General features: G+C 39.5%; 2 protein-coding genes across 2 annotated transcripts in view; both read left to right on the top strand.

Moving 5' to 3' along the window:
• The window catches only part of baz1a (bromodomain adjacent to zinc finger domain, 1A), a 31,219-nt gene extending 28,450 nt beyond the window's left edge, over window positions 1–2,769 (top strand). The window contains exon 24 of the mRNA XM_017302394.1: window positions 396–2,769. Within this exon, the coding sequence (XP_017157883.1) occupies window positions 396–571 (176 nt within the window). The 3' untranslated portion in view covers window positions 572–2,769. The remainder of the gene's footprint in view (window positions 1–395) is intronic.
• A 1,363-nt stretch (window positions 2,770–4,132) lies between these two features.
• Window positions 4,133–14,064, top strand: cfl2 (cofilin 2 (muscle)). The gene is made up of 4 exons (XM_008398689.2): window positions 4,133–4,264; window positions 9,131–9,438; window positions 11,466–11,542; window positions 12,950–14,064. The coding sequence occupies exons 1-4, from the start codon at window positions 4,262–4,264 to the stop codon at window positions 13,060–13,062; spliced, it is 501 nt and encodes a 166-aa protein (XP_008396911.1). The 5' UTR covers window positions 4,133–4,261; the 3' UTR covers window positions 13,063–14,064.
• The last annotated feature ends 120 nt before the right edge of the window (window positions 14,065–14,184 follow it).

A 14,184-nucleotide genomic window follows, 5' to 3' on the forward strand; every position in this document is an offset into this window, starting at 1 on the left:
AAATATTATAAAATCCCCAAATGAATGTTATTGATGCCTGTGATGAGTGGATGTTTCTTAATGATCGGCGATCAGTCATAAAACTGCAATCAGTTCACCCCTACATTCAGTGCTGCCACCATGTTGTTTTGTTATGATACTCATGTAGTGATGAGATGTCACAAGGCATTAAGGGTAAGGAGAAGACATTAAAAGGGTCAATTTAAGGGTTGTATAAATCAATATTGGGCCATTCGAAGAAAAATCGATTCAAATCGATTGTTAATAAATCCGACCGTAGTGTTTATTATCCGTAGATCTGCATTTGCTATTCAAGTGAACAAAGCCCAAGACTGTAAATTCTGTGTGAATGCGTTCTGATGATCATCAAGCCTTTTCCTTCTGGGTGTCTGCAGGCGACTACATCTCCGACGTGGAGTTGATGTTCTCCAACTGTCTTCAGTACAATCCTCGCCACACTAACGAGGCGAAGGCCGGCGTGCGCCTGCAGCAGTTTTTCCACTCGGAGCTCAACCGTCTGGGCCTCAGAGAGCGATGCTCCGCTCCACCTGCCAAACGCGCCCGACAGTGACCTCGCCACCGTACGTCCTGCTGCTGGCTCCGGGGCCCACACTTACAAACTGACTCTCACAAAGTATTGATGTTGTTTCCAGATTATTCCTTGGTGACCTTTGACCCAAATGGGCTGGCGGACGCAGCCAAGAGGCTGTAAGAGTTGAAATAAATGAAAGAAGGCTTTCAAAACGGTGCAAATTTGATGAGCAGATGTTCCACAAAGGTGGAGTTATCTCAGAGTTTACCCCTGGTTACGTTGGCTCACCTGGTGTGTTACCCTCTGTTATGTCTGCTGTGAGATGACAACGTAGTAGAAAAGCTGTGGGCTCCTTCCTGAGGCAGTTGGGTCTGCGGGGAATTTCTTTGACCGTTTCAGCAGGCGGGCTGAACACACAGACTTGGTGCTGTAGGACAGTAGAGCCAGTAGAGTCCCTGCTAGTTCCCCACCTTTTGAAAAGCAAAAACCACTGAGGAACATTTGCACTGATCGGTAAGACTCGGACGAGGTTTCTTATGTTTTGCTCAGGGACAAAATCTTAGTTGTAAATGAAAACTTGTTTGTATCAAGCAGCAGATTTTCACTCTTGTTATGCCACTGGTGCTCAGCGTTCAAATATATGGAAGTCTGGTGCTGCCGAAATCAGAATGATCAAATGTATATAGATGTGAACTGGCCTAATTGGGTATGAGAGATAGCATTGTTTGCATTGAAACAATTCTTTCATACTTCATTAGTCACTGTTAAACTAAAAAGAGTGGACATTCTTACAACCACAAAAAGAGGAATTGTGGAAATATTTAGTACTTAAAAACAAAAAAATCTGACAGTATTTTTTTCCTGTCATTTGTGTTCTTCTCTCCCAGCATACAGAACCATGATGACATATTATCATGGCTTCCTCGATGCTTTTGGGTCAGCTTTGAAAACCACTGTATATATAAATATACAGAGCCAGTTTGCAGTGTAATTAAAAAAAAAAGGTTTTTTTTTTCATACTTTAATCAAAGTTTTTTATTTTGGCAGCAATGTAGCATTTTCAGGTGTACATAAAGTTAAAATGAAAGCCATACATTATGGAAAGATGTCTGTTAAAATGCCTTAAAGATCAGATCCTAAATCTTTTGCTTTTACAAATAAATAGAAAATTACTAATTAATAAAGAAATGTCATTGTGTTTGTGAAACATTTTGATTTGGCTGTTTGACTAACAGGTTTTTTTGTTGTTGTTGTTTTATGGGGCATTAACATGCATATCCTTCTAAACATTCAGACTTTAAAGTTTTTTTTCCCCATCTGACATTTAAAAAGTGAATTATACCAGACATTTAAAAATAGTTATGTTAACCATAAACAACTATTGATTTTTAAAGTGAGGAGACCACAATTCACTTTTTATGGTTAGGAGAGGAGTGTCTGAATGTCAGGAAAACGTCTGTCCTGGAAAGGTTGGACATGGATTTTGTTCCTGGCAGCTGACCCCGCCTCTCAGGGATTGGTGTTCTGTTATTGGCTCAGAGTTTCACATGGACCTGGGATGTTTAGCAGTCTGAAGTCTTTTTTTCTAAGTTAAATTCCTTGTTTTAACACTGTATACAACTCTGCAGTCACAATCTGTTTGCAGTAATGGCTGCTGCCTTTAAACAAAATTAAAGACTTAAGGTTGAGAGATGAGAGGAACACCAAGCTGACATTACATTCAGAAAATAAAATCCGGAAGAAAAGCGGTTCTGTTGATGACTTCAGTTTCTGCAGATATAATGGTCTCAAAAACATGTCTGTTGATTTCCATTTTCACACATTTTAAATTTGTGTTAATTCACATTCCTTTTTAAAATCTTAGAGTAAAGTTGGATGTCTCTTGCTGAGAGAGAAGGCAAGATGGTTCTAAAATTGTGAATTGTTCCTTTAAGACCTCTAGTTGCTGCAGTGGGCTTGTAGTTAGTCGTTTTTTTTTTTTTACTACTGCACCATTTCCTGTCTGATGTTTTTGTACACTGTTCTGCTACATTCCCACTCCCTGATGCTGATGGTGGTGTGTCAGCTGTGGACACTACACTGGAGCTAATGCAGCCATCTCTCTCTGCTCTATATTTATTTAGTTGAAGCATTCATGTCACTGTCTTTATTTATGACTGCTAGTTGCCCTCTTAGCTTCTGATGTTGTTCTAATGTAAAAAATAAAGTGAGTTTTTACTGAAACTGCTATTCCTGAACCCTCAATGTTTCTAAGTCTGTTTGTTGAGCAGTATTATGTATTTTCCAGACACACAGTGCTGCTTTGTAGCATAATAAAGTAAACGTTGCCTTCAGTAGTTATAAAAATGCTATGTATATCAAATATGACTAAGATTAAATCCAATGCAAAAAATACATGCATCATAAGGAAAGATGTGGAAATATTTAAGTGGCATCAGAATTCCTAAGGCAGGAAGTTGGAGCTTGGACATAAATTGGTCTTTTAAGCAGATGACAAGAAAACAAAGAATGTTTTGGAGTGTCCATCACAAAACCTAGATCTTGGATTCATGAAAAATTTGTGTGCAGTCCTCAATTGTGTGTTTTTGAAGAATTGTAAAAAGTGTATGGAAAACCAAACTATTGCCTTGATATTGGTTTCTAAAAAAAAAAAAAAAAAAAAAAAAAAATTCTCCTCTTGGCATAGAAAAGACTTAGAAATAATATTGAGTGGTTGGTTTGCTGTATGGTTTTGTTCTCTTGAGGTTGGATTTAAATCATTTCAGACCCTAGGATGGATAGAAAGTGATTTTTTCTTACCGCCATGTGTTCCAGCAGACAGGAGATTCCTACAGAAGAATACTCTTTACTAAAAGTATCACAATTTAATACTGTTTGCAAAAAGATTTTAAACAGAGCTCTACAATTTAATCCACTGAAGCGTGGCAATCCATTTATGCCACAAAAGCGATCTTTTTTCCCACTGTTTAAACTTGAATTAAATCTGATAGACATATGCTTAGCTGCATATGTAATTATGCAACACCTCTATTGTTTTATTGGTGTTAAAAATTCTACATCTAGAAACTGGGAGCACATTTTTTGTCTTTCAGTTTTTATGAACTTTAGAATAAAAAAATAGGAATTGGTCAAATTTAGAAGTAGCAGGTGGGAGCTAAACAACACCTGAAATTTTTATCGGCCAAGAAAAAAACCTGATCAGTAAATAGCAGAGATGGGGGAGAGGGAGGGCTGAGTTGTTCTTTTCTGTTTAAAACTGACAAAAAGTCTGGTAACTCCAACGCTTGATAATCCACCGGAACAGCTTTGAAAAATGTGTCAAGGTTATAACTTTTCAAACATCGGTTTATTTTCATACTGGTAACCACACGGTGTACGTGTAAATGTTCCGACAAAATGCCTTATGAGTGGATTTCTAATTTAAAAGGCAAATGTATTCCAAATTACCAGCCTAAGAGATTGAATTCCATACATTTGTAAGTAAATGTGTATGTATATCCAATAAGACCGCAATTGAACCAGTTTCTCCATAAGAGGAAGTTTCCATTTAAAAAAAAAAAAAAAAAGGAAGGAATAAAGTCCAAGAAGAAAGGAGACCAGTTGTAGCCCCGCCTCTCAGATCCCTGCTCCTTCCTCCTCCTCCGGTCAGTCGGCTACATTCCCTGCTACCTTTCACCCCGAGAAACCTCAGTCTGATTCCGACGCAGTGCGGAAAAATCCCGGAATAAAATGGTAAGTACTATTCGGAGATTTTCAGCCTGATGTATAAAGCTATGTGAAATGGGTCTGGTCGCCGCATCAATCCTGCGGGTCTCCCGCAGACGGTGAAGCAAGTCGGTGGGTAGCGTGTTGTTAGCTAGCATGGCTGCCGCTGCTCTTAGTCCGCAAAATTCTGCCTCTATTCGTCGCCAAGAAACGGTTATGGTACCAAGTCTCTTCCTTATGTTCTTAATGGAATTACATAATTTTCATATTAATTCAAAGCTATGGCGTCGAAGCCGGTACCCATTGTAACAATCTGGGCCGGCCCTGCCCTGTGGCCGTGGCGTGGAGCTTCGGGCGGCCATCTTATCTGCTGTGGTGCTGCTCGGCCGACCAACCCGCACCCAGCTGTCCCGGGCTGATCCAGGCCCGCCGAACGGATCGAACCGCGGCTGTGAGGCCGACTGTCTGCCAGGCTGAGTCACACAGTGACGGTGCAGACCGTGTGGGTCTACTGGGAGAGTTCTGCTTCACTCACTCCTCGTAGGAACAAAATATTTAATCAAAGAGAGTAATTTAATGGACACAGAAACGATTGGAATTAATTTATTTAATTCCGTTTTAATTCCGTTTACAAGTTGTCAGTTAATCTGTTAATTTCAAAGTTGGTTTCAGTTAGTTACACTGTGTGAGGAGGAGGAGGGTGGGGCATTTTAATCACAAGGCTTATTGTAGATTATTTTAATCTAATCCATCTAATCTAGTTTTTCTGGCACACCTTTTATTTTCTTGAAAACAATGAGACATGAAACTACTGAATCATTTAAGAACTATAACTCAGACTTGGTTATTAAGCATACATTGATATTTAGCCTGTTTACTTAAAAGCAGCAGGTTTAAGCGATGTGGAAACACAATAGTGATAATTTACTGAAGTTTCACGTAAGAGTTGAATGAAGGTGTTGATTCAAGTCTGTCCAGTTCTAGAAAACCTCTGCCTGTTTTCTCTTATCTAGCTAATCTGTCTGACCTCAGTCAGCCACACCTTGAGGCATAAATGGTGACATGTCAGGAATCAATTTTATCAGATTAAAAGTCTCACCTTAAAAGGTATAACTCCTATGATCATAAATGTCTTCAAACTACAGGTGCACAGTGATTTCCCATCACTATTTGTAAAGTTGTGACCTGTGATTTACTTGTGTTATAAAACTATAACACAGTTCTTTTTCACTTATTCACATATTGACGTGTTGAACCGTCTTGATAAGGCATATTTAAAATACGCTGATTTCTCTGGAACAGTCTCTCTCTCTGTCAGCAGTTATTGAACAGAGGTATCAATACAAATGAACCCAGATAAAATTAGAATTTAAATGACTCCTTTACAAGACAGGTGAGTAGCTCAAAATGTTCTCCTTTGCACAAAACATCACAAGATGTTAAATTTGATTTAGTGTTTAAGAAATAGAATTGTCCAAAAAAAAAAAATCAGTGCATTCTGTAAGTCCTCTTGGTTAAAATAGCTGAAGACYACTACAGAAACTTGGCAAAGAGCTGTTCTGCTGCAGTAAAGGATGTCACTGTATTTGAAAAAGTAGATGAACATTACTAAAAAAAAAGAAACGGTCTACTGATTTGTGATAAAGTTGAACTGTTTGGTGAAAACTGCTCAAAAAGCTGAATTAACGAGCTAAGCTGTGCTTGGTCGACTGTCCATCTACCAAAAACTGTGAGCTGTTCAGGGGGTCCTGAGCTGARCCTTATCAAGAACACCTGAAATAGGATGTATGCTGYAATTAGCAAAAATGCTGTTGGATGACATGGTGCTGGTTKGCCAACATGCTCGGCACGTTGGTTGCCTTGGCTCTAGCATGTTGGATAATCTTAGCTTGCACCATCTACTGTGCTAAGAGCCATTTAGGAAGAATTAGCTGAAATACTACCACTAGCAGGTTGGCAAATGTTAGCTTCCTACCAACTTCATTAGCTATAAATGAGTTAAGATGCTAATATTAGCTTGTTAAGGCTATCTGGTTGAGTAATATTGATTTATTTCTACTAATGTTTAACGTTTATCTTTAGCCGCATTGATTACTGCAACAGCGTCTTCACAGGTCTGACTAACAAATCCATCAAACAGCTGCAGCTGATCCAGAAGCTGCTGCTCATGTTCTGACTAAAACCAGGAAGATGGAGACATAACACCAGTTTTAAAGTCCCTACACTGGCTCCCTGTAGCTCAGAGAATAGACTTCAAAATACTGTTGTTAGTTTATAAATCACTGAACGGTTTAGCACCACAATACCTTAAAGATCTGTTATTGCTGTACCAACCGTCTAGACCCCTCAGATCTTCTGGTTCTGCTCTGCATCCCCAGAACCAACCAGAACCAGACGAGGAGAAGCAGCATTCAGCTTCTATGCACCACAAGAACAAGCTTCCAGAAAACTGTAAAACAGCTGAAACACTGTGTGCCTTTAAATCTCAACTTAAAACCCACCTGTTTAGAGTTGCTTATGGCTAAATTAGGGTTAGACTGTGGGTTTTGATATCTTTGATGTTCTTGATGTTTGTTTTTTTTTAATCTCTTTAATGTTTTTATCTTTACTTTTTAATTTCTTTTTATTTCTCTTTCTCACTGTTTATTCAATATCACATGCTGTTTTTATTTTAATTATGTGAATCACTTTGAAATGCCTTGCTGCTGAAATGTGCTATACAAATAAAATTTGATTGATTGATGTGGATCCTCCTACTCTGGTTACATGCAACAAGTTGGTGAAATGTTGATGTCAGTTAAAATGTTAATGTTGGCTAACTTACTCAATTTGGAAACTAAATTGCTGAAATTAGCCTAAAAGCTAAAGCAAACTTGGTGGTAAATTATTTTTTTTCTTTTAGTATGCTAATAACACCATTGTAGGACAAAACCAACTAAAATATTACTGTTAGTCAAGATGCTATGATTGGGTATTGCTACCATTCTAGCCAAAATTAACATTTTCTAAAAATAAATAAATAAATGAATTAAAAGAAAAAGTCAAATGAACTAATAGRGTTGTACKTAATATTTAGATTTATAAATTAATTATCCAAAATGCTGATTTGCGTAACGATCTAATCTGACCCATTCCGTCTCAATGTATTGTCCTTCTTTGGACAGCGCAGCAATCAGCCCCTCCCTTCCTGTCAGTGACTCACCTGAACATTCATGGTTGAGAATAAAACGGTGATCTGGGAGTTTCAAACTTCATCTTTTAAGCAACTTTTAAGCTAGCAACACACTGCACCTTTTTTTTCTTTACTTTTATTAATTGCACAATCTTGCCTTTTATTTAGCATGCAGTAGTTACACAGCCAGTCCACCCAGACCAGAAATCTAGATGACACAGATTAATGGATTAATTATGCATTGTTTTTTTATTATCTAGTTCATTCATTCATTCATTCATTCCTTTTGTTTGTTTGATAAAATGCATACTGAGAAAATCCATTGGGCTTGTGGTGTAGTTATGGTGATGGATGAGAGTAAAATTATTTTATTGAAAACAGATTTTTGTCTTGCTGCCAAGACTGGTTAGGATTACCTTATTGCTTGACACCAAAACTGAACCTTGTAGTACCTTCAGGGTTTTGGCTGTAGGCCTTTCAACCAATAGAGTTTCATCCCATTTCAACTTCTTAGTCTGAGTACGTAGCCTTTTACAATCTGTAAATGTCCTTATTCAGACATTAGCCCATTGCAATGTGATATAATAATAGTAATAAAGTGCCACATTTTCAGGACATATGCCCTGATCACAGCTTTGTGGCCAGTGTCCCCCCAGCCGTTGCTCTCTCTGCCTGAATGAAGGATAAATCTCTAAGCTTGTCATAGAAAACAGTTTTACATCCCTGTGCTTACCCTTACTTACTTTTTAAACACCTCACCGATAATAATAATTGCTTACTTTGATTATTCTTCTCCATGTAATGGCTTCCACAGCAAGAAGCGCAACTTTGCAGACATAGCTGGATTCCGTGCCTTGACCAATCAGATGTTGGCGTTTCCTACTGGTGCTTTATGATTGGGTGACGATCAGCCTGGGACTGTTCTAATTCCAGTAGGRCTGACATGGTTAACTGGATTAATGGTTTTGAATCAATTATTGAAATGGTCAACTAACTTAGAAATCGGATCAASTGGAGTGTACAGACTCTAAAAACACCCTATAGCAGTAATTAAGTTAAAACTACCAAATATATATAAACTCTGTAAATATGATGTCAAGAACACCTCAAGTGGCATCGTTTTAACTTCACTCGGTTTAAAAAAATAAAATAAAATCTCCCATTCAACATCTTTTGCTGTCCAATTATTAATCGGTCAATCCAAAGTATAATCAATAGATCAGCTSTACACTGTATTGATACTAAGCCCTCTTCACACGTAGATGTTAGGATGATTTTCTTTTGGGATTTTTTAGCTGTAGATTCRTCCTTTCCTACAAATGATCAAGTCTTCACTAAAGGAATGCTGATATTGCATTTTAGGCAATAAAGAATGAATTATTTATTTGCACCTTTTTTACCAATTACCAATATTGTGTAAAAAGACTTCAGTGGCTAAATAAAAAATGTCTAAGAAGTGSCAATATTTTTCATCTGATTAATCAATAGAATTATTGCTTCCTAAAATRAGGGTTAGCTCCAGACTTCAGCTTCTTGGTCTCCTGGTGTTTGGTTTCTGTCTGCACCACACTAGAGGTCACGTGAGAGAACTAAAGAATCATCAGATGATTTGGGACTTCAGAGCCAAGTGTTGCTGTAAAATGCTGACTGTTTAAACAGGAAAAACCAGTGCTGACCACAGCAGAGCTGTGACTGCCTCCCCATCCTCTCTCCCCCCGCAGGCATCAGGTGTGACAGTGAACGATGAAGTCATCAGGGTTTTCAACGACATGAAGGTGAGGAAGTCTTCAACTCAGGAAGAGGTGAGGAAGAGGAAGAAGGCCGTGCTGTTCTGTCTGAGTGAGGACAGGAAGAAGATCATTGTGGAAGAGGGGAAGCAGATCCTGGTGGGAGACATCGGTGAAACCGTGGAAGACCCCTACGGCTGCTTCGTCAAGCTCCTCCCCTCCAACGACTGTAGATACGCGCTGTACGACGCCACCTACGAAACCAAGGAGTCCAAGAAGGAGGACCTGGTCTTCATCTTCTGGTATGGTGCTGGTGGCGTGGTGATGGGGGAGCATGAGGTTTCAAACGGGGTTATTAATTCCTGGGTTAAACTTTTAAGTGACTGAAATCATTTTCTGTTGGGTTTTTTTTAACAAGCCTTTTGAGAAAACTTACTATCAATTCAATAGAAACACCGTACCACAGTATTCCTGCCTGTCACCATAACATTTTGCTGGACAATAAATTGTGCCAGAAGTTATTGCGATGAACGATGATGTTGCTGTTTTGAAACCGTTTTCACGTAATATAAAGAGAATGGCATAATGATGCAAGAACACACTCTKTAACATCAATAAACTTTAAATTCGAGAGAACATTTAACACTGGAACTGGAAGAAAGACATTTTRAATATCCAAAATAGACACAACAAATAAATGAATTATGAAAGAAATGCCTGTAAACAAAATTGTCCTTCAAAGGAAGGTTTGGTTGAGGCCGAAGCACCAGACTGCAGACTTTTATCATCTTCAGAAGATGGTTTCTCTTCAGTAGAAAAACAATCCTGCAAATTGAAATCGTCCAGCTTGTTTTAATTTATTGATTTATTGATTTTTGCGGTAGGCTTATGTAAYAATTTTTCATTGTTTGAGATGACGGTCGGATCATGCCGCTGCATACTCGCTCGCTGGAAGAAAACACCAATCAAAGCAAAGTGACAGGCAGCAGGTTAACCCAGCGTCCATGTTTCCACTCCTCAGCCCTGCGGCGCTTTAAAAGGAATGTAATCCTCAACCTGGCTGGGATTACATTCTGTCCCATCGACTCGGAGTAAAGCCAAACCTGCTCTGCATGGCTGCTGTTCTGATTGGCTCACAGGAACGACCACCAGAGACTCACCTGGAGCAAATCCTCTCCTGGAAGATTTGTTCTCATTGCTCCGTTCTGCTGTTTCAGCTGCAGGTTTACTGATGCTAATATTCACAGGAAGCTCTCAGGTCTGTCTAGTATGAATGTCTGMTGCAGTTTAGCAGCAGAGACRCCTCCATTCAGAAGCAGTTATTGCACAGACGTGCATAATATTTCAGACATTATTGGTGTTTTAGGGATTATTTGGTGGTCGCTGGCAGCAGAACATGATCACACAGTGATGTCTTTAAATGGCCTGTTTTTAGAGCACTACGTTAACAAATCCTTTTTTTAAATGCTGGCTCTGTCGGGCTGCTTTCAGACTTTTTCTGCTCACCGTCTCAAAATGCCTAATTCACGTCAACATTTAGATTTCTCTCGGAGCAGCGATACATTTTTAGCATTTCTCAGACGTTAGTTCAGCCTTTGTCTCAGTCTAAAATTATACTGTGCTGCTTTCATTTTTCTGCCCCATGTTGTATTTAAGTTTCCAGCTGTGACAACTCATCTCAAGCACTATGTCATAATTACTTAACTAAATTCCCCACTGATGCCGATTAAAACCGTAAAAATCAAAACATATGTCGGCTCTACAGATGCGTTCTGTCTGGCAGCCATTCCTTTAGTCACAGTTGTAGCAGCTCAGTGTTATGTGTGATGTATTCATTCTAATATATCTAATAAAATCATTTTTACGTATCTGTATCCGTCTGATAAGTAAAACCTGGCCCATGTTAACATCCAATCATTTTTTCGTCCCCTGTCTGCACTGTGGGGAGCTTAACTGAAGTAATGAAGTCCGTGGTGTGGTCATGTTGTGTTGGRAAGGTTGTAAAAAGCAAACAAACATATATGCATCAGTTATCAGCCATACAGCAGTATTCATCAGCTCAAATGTTCATATCTGTACAGTCCTAAAAAAAAAATGGTTTTGGCCAAAATCAGAATCAGCAGGTCAGAGTTTTACAGATCGGCCTGAAAACTGCAGTCAGTACAGCCCTAAAAATGACTAACTGGTAACAAATACACTGCAAAAAAATCCTCTGCTTTTATGTTTCTATGTGTAAACACTGAACCGATATAAAGAGCTTTAACAGTTGACTCATTAAAGTAAATAAAAAATTTTTTAAATGATCATTTCAACTTCTTTTCCTCCTCAGGGCCCCAGAGAGCGCTCCGCTGAAGAGCAAGATGATTTACGCCAGCTCTAAAGATGCCATCAAAAAGAAGTTTACAGGTGAGGAGGACGTGGYTACAGAGTTCTTGCAGCAACACGAATGATCTCCAGATTAGATGTTATTGTAACTTTAGGCTGTAGAAAGTATTAAAAACATTCTTTCCCTTTAGCTGGACACTTGTACTGTTTGTGAATTACGTCCAATTTTTCTGAACTTGATAATAAGCCCATCAAATGCATTGTGTTCTCAATAACACAGGACTTTACTGACCCATATATATATGACACCAGGCCCCACTCATCATATCATTTATGTTGAACCTTGTGTGACGGTGTTGTTRCGTTTTGTCTCATGCTGTGTGTTATTGGCTACCTAGTTGCTGGTTGTTGTTGTGTATGTGGAGATGGGAGTGCAGGGTCTGGTTCGTGGAAAATAATTTCCTCTTGAGGACAACGACGTCTAAAAATCACATCCTTACCCATGAAAAAACCAGAAAACCGTAGAAGACTGCTGGCCTGGCCATTACCTCAATAAAATCTGGCTTCACAGCTCAGTTTGGGCTTTTTGTAGTTCACTTTGATTCCCTCCGGTAGATTTTCTACCAGCCCWATCAGGGAACAGAAGGTGAAGAAATGAGATTATCTGCTCTGTTTTGATATTGTRGTCATCCTACAGTTTTAGCTGTGTCAGCAGAGGAAGTGAACGAAGCCATTCAATCCATGTCGGCAACATTTAAAAATATTGGAGAATTGTCCAATTTTAGTTCTGATATGTTTTTTTTAATATGTTGTTTCATGGGSAGTTTTTATCCCTTTCTCCTGACTGATACCTTCAAAGAGGCATGGTTGTCCTTTGGGACGTCACTGTGACTTATGGTTTTATCTAAAAATCATAAGTCTGGAAATCACCTGGAAACCTGACCTTGATTTCAGCTTCATCAGGTTGTAACTGAAAGCAGGAACTCAGTTAGACATAAGTTTGCATGAGGTGTGTAATTATGTCACTGCCACTTTTTGTTTTATTTTACATTTYATGTCTAACAATACGTTGTTCACATAGATATTACCAGATGTGCAACTTTAAAGTTTAATCAGGTTAGGAAGAGACTGATCATAAAAGCCTGGTGTTTAACTTTGCYGTTTCTGGAGAAAAGCAGTCGGCTCAGTGACAGAAGAGCCGTAAACACCCAGCTTATGACAAACACACTTCATCTCAGGGTGAAGTCTTCCTGTTTTCTTAATGGCTTTGTTGAAGCGGAGGATTGATCTAGACGGCTTCCTGTTAGTTCTGTGGTAGCTCTGCTTTTGTCTGGGTTTTAGGCTCATTCRTTCATGACTGGTTAGAAAAGGAGCTCTGTGATTGGTCAGACCTGCCCAGCTTGTGTGTGTGTGTTGGTTTGCCGTGAGTCAGTGAATGCTCGGGCGTGTTCGTCCACACCTGCGTTGACTCTGGGAATGTCTTCTCAGGTATCAAGCACGAGTGGCAGGTGAACGGCCTGGACGACATTCAGGACCGCCGGACGCTGGCCGAGAAGCTGGGCGGGAACGTAGTGGTGTCTCTGGAGGGCAAGCCGCTGTGATGCGGCGGCGACAAGCCGAGCGGAGTCAAGCCAACCGCCGTGCCATCAGGACCGAAGCAACCAACCCCACCTGAACACCGTCACTTCACCCAGAAGCTTGCTCTGTCTATATCCATGTCCTGAAGGTGTTAGCGTCTTTAGGCTTCTTTGTTTCTATTTTTTTTTGTCTTGGTTCTTATTGCTTTCTTTTTTYYTTTTYYTTTTTTTYYTTTTTTTTTCCTAAACATGGAGATCTCATTAACATAATGATATGCAAACACCTCCCAGTTTGTCATGTGACCTTTGCTTACATGGCGGAAATAAAACAACACTACCAAACCCCACCAAGGTTCTCTCTCTCTTTCTCTCTTTCCCTCCATCCCTCTCTCTCCCCCTCCCTCACACACAGCCAGAGTTTTGCCAAAAAAAGTTGATATGAAGGAAGCAGCCACTGTTGTGTGACGAGAGCGCCACAAAGCACTGCCTCCTGCTGTACACGGGTTGCACTCATGAAGCTTTTTACATGAATATTTATTATTGTAATCTTTTGTGTCCTCTCCATTTCATTCAACCAGGCTGACACGTTGTGTTAGACTATGCATAAGATTATTGTCCAGCACTTTTCATTTGAACACTACAGGTTGAGACTGAAGTTCCTGGTGTTAAATTCCGTTTTTTTTTTGTTTGTTTGTTTTTTGTTTCCAAGTGAAGATTTGTTTACCTCAGTTCTCATTCTTGTATGACTGACCATCATTAGCCGTTTGCTTGTCGCCTTATTTCAGTTTGAATGTAACCGTCACACCAGAGTCGGAGTGCACTTTTGTTTTGTAAAGGAAGCACTACAGGAAGCAGGTTTAAGCCCATTCRCCACTCCCCACCCTCTACCTTCCCCAACAGTGAGAGATGACTCCCGCCACCCACGACAACATCATCATCATCATCATCATCTGGAGCCTTAAAGTGAAACATTGTTTCTGAGATCACAGGAAGCCACTTTGCAATAAAAGCCTGTGGCAGACAAAATGTCTCCTGGTATTTTTTTTTTTCTACCAATCACAAATTAAATTTATGAAAATATTTTGTTGTACGGGCTGCACAGTGGCGCAGTTGGTAGAGCTGTTGCCTTGCAGCAAGAAGGTTCTG

This window comes from Poecilia reticulata, linkage group LG22, assembly GCF_000633615.1.
Source record: "Poecilia reticulata strain Guanapo linkage group LG22, Guppy_female_1.0+MT, whole genome shotgun sequence".
Taxonomy (NCBI): domain Eukaryota; kingdom Metazoa; phylum Chordata; class Actinopteri; order Cyprinodontiformes; family Poeciliidae; genus Poecilia; species Poecilia reticulata.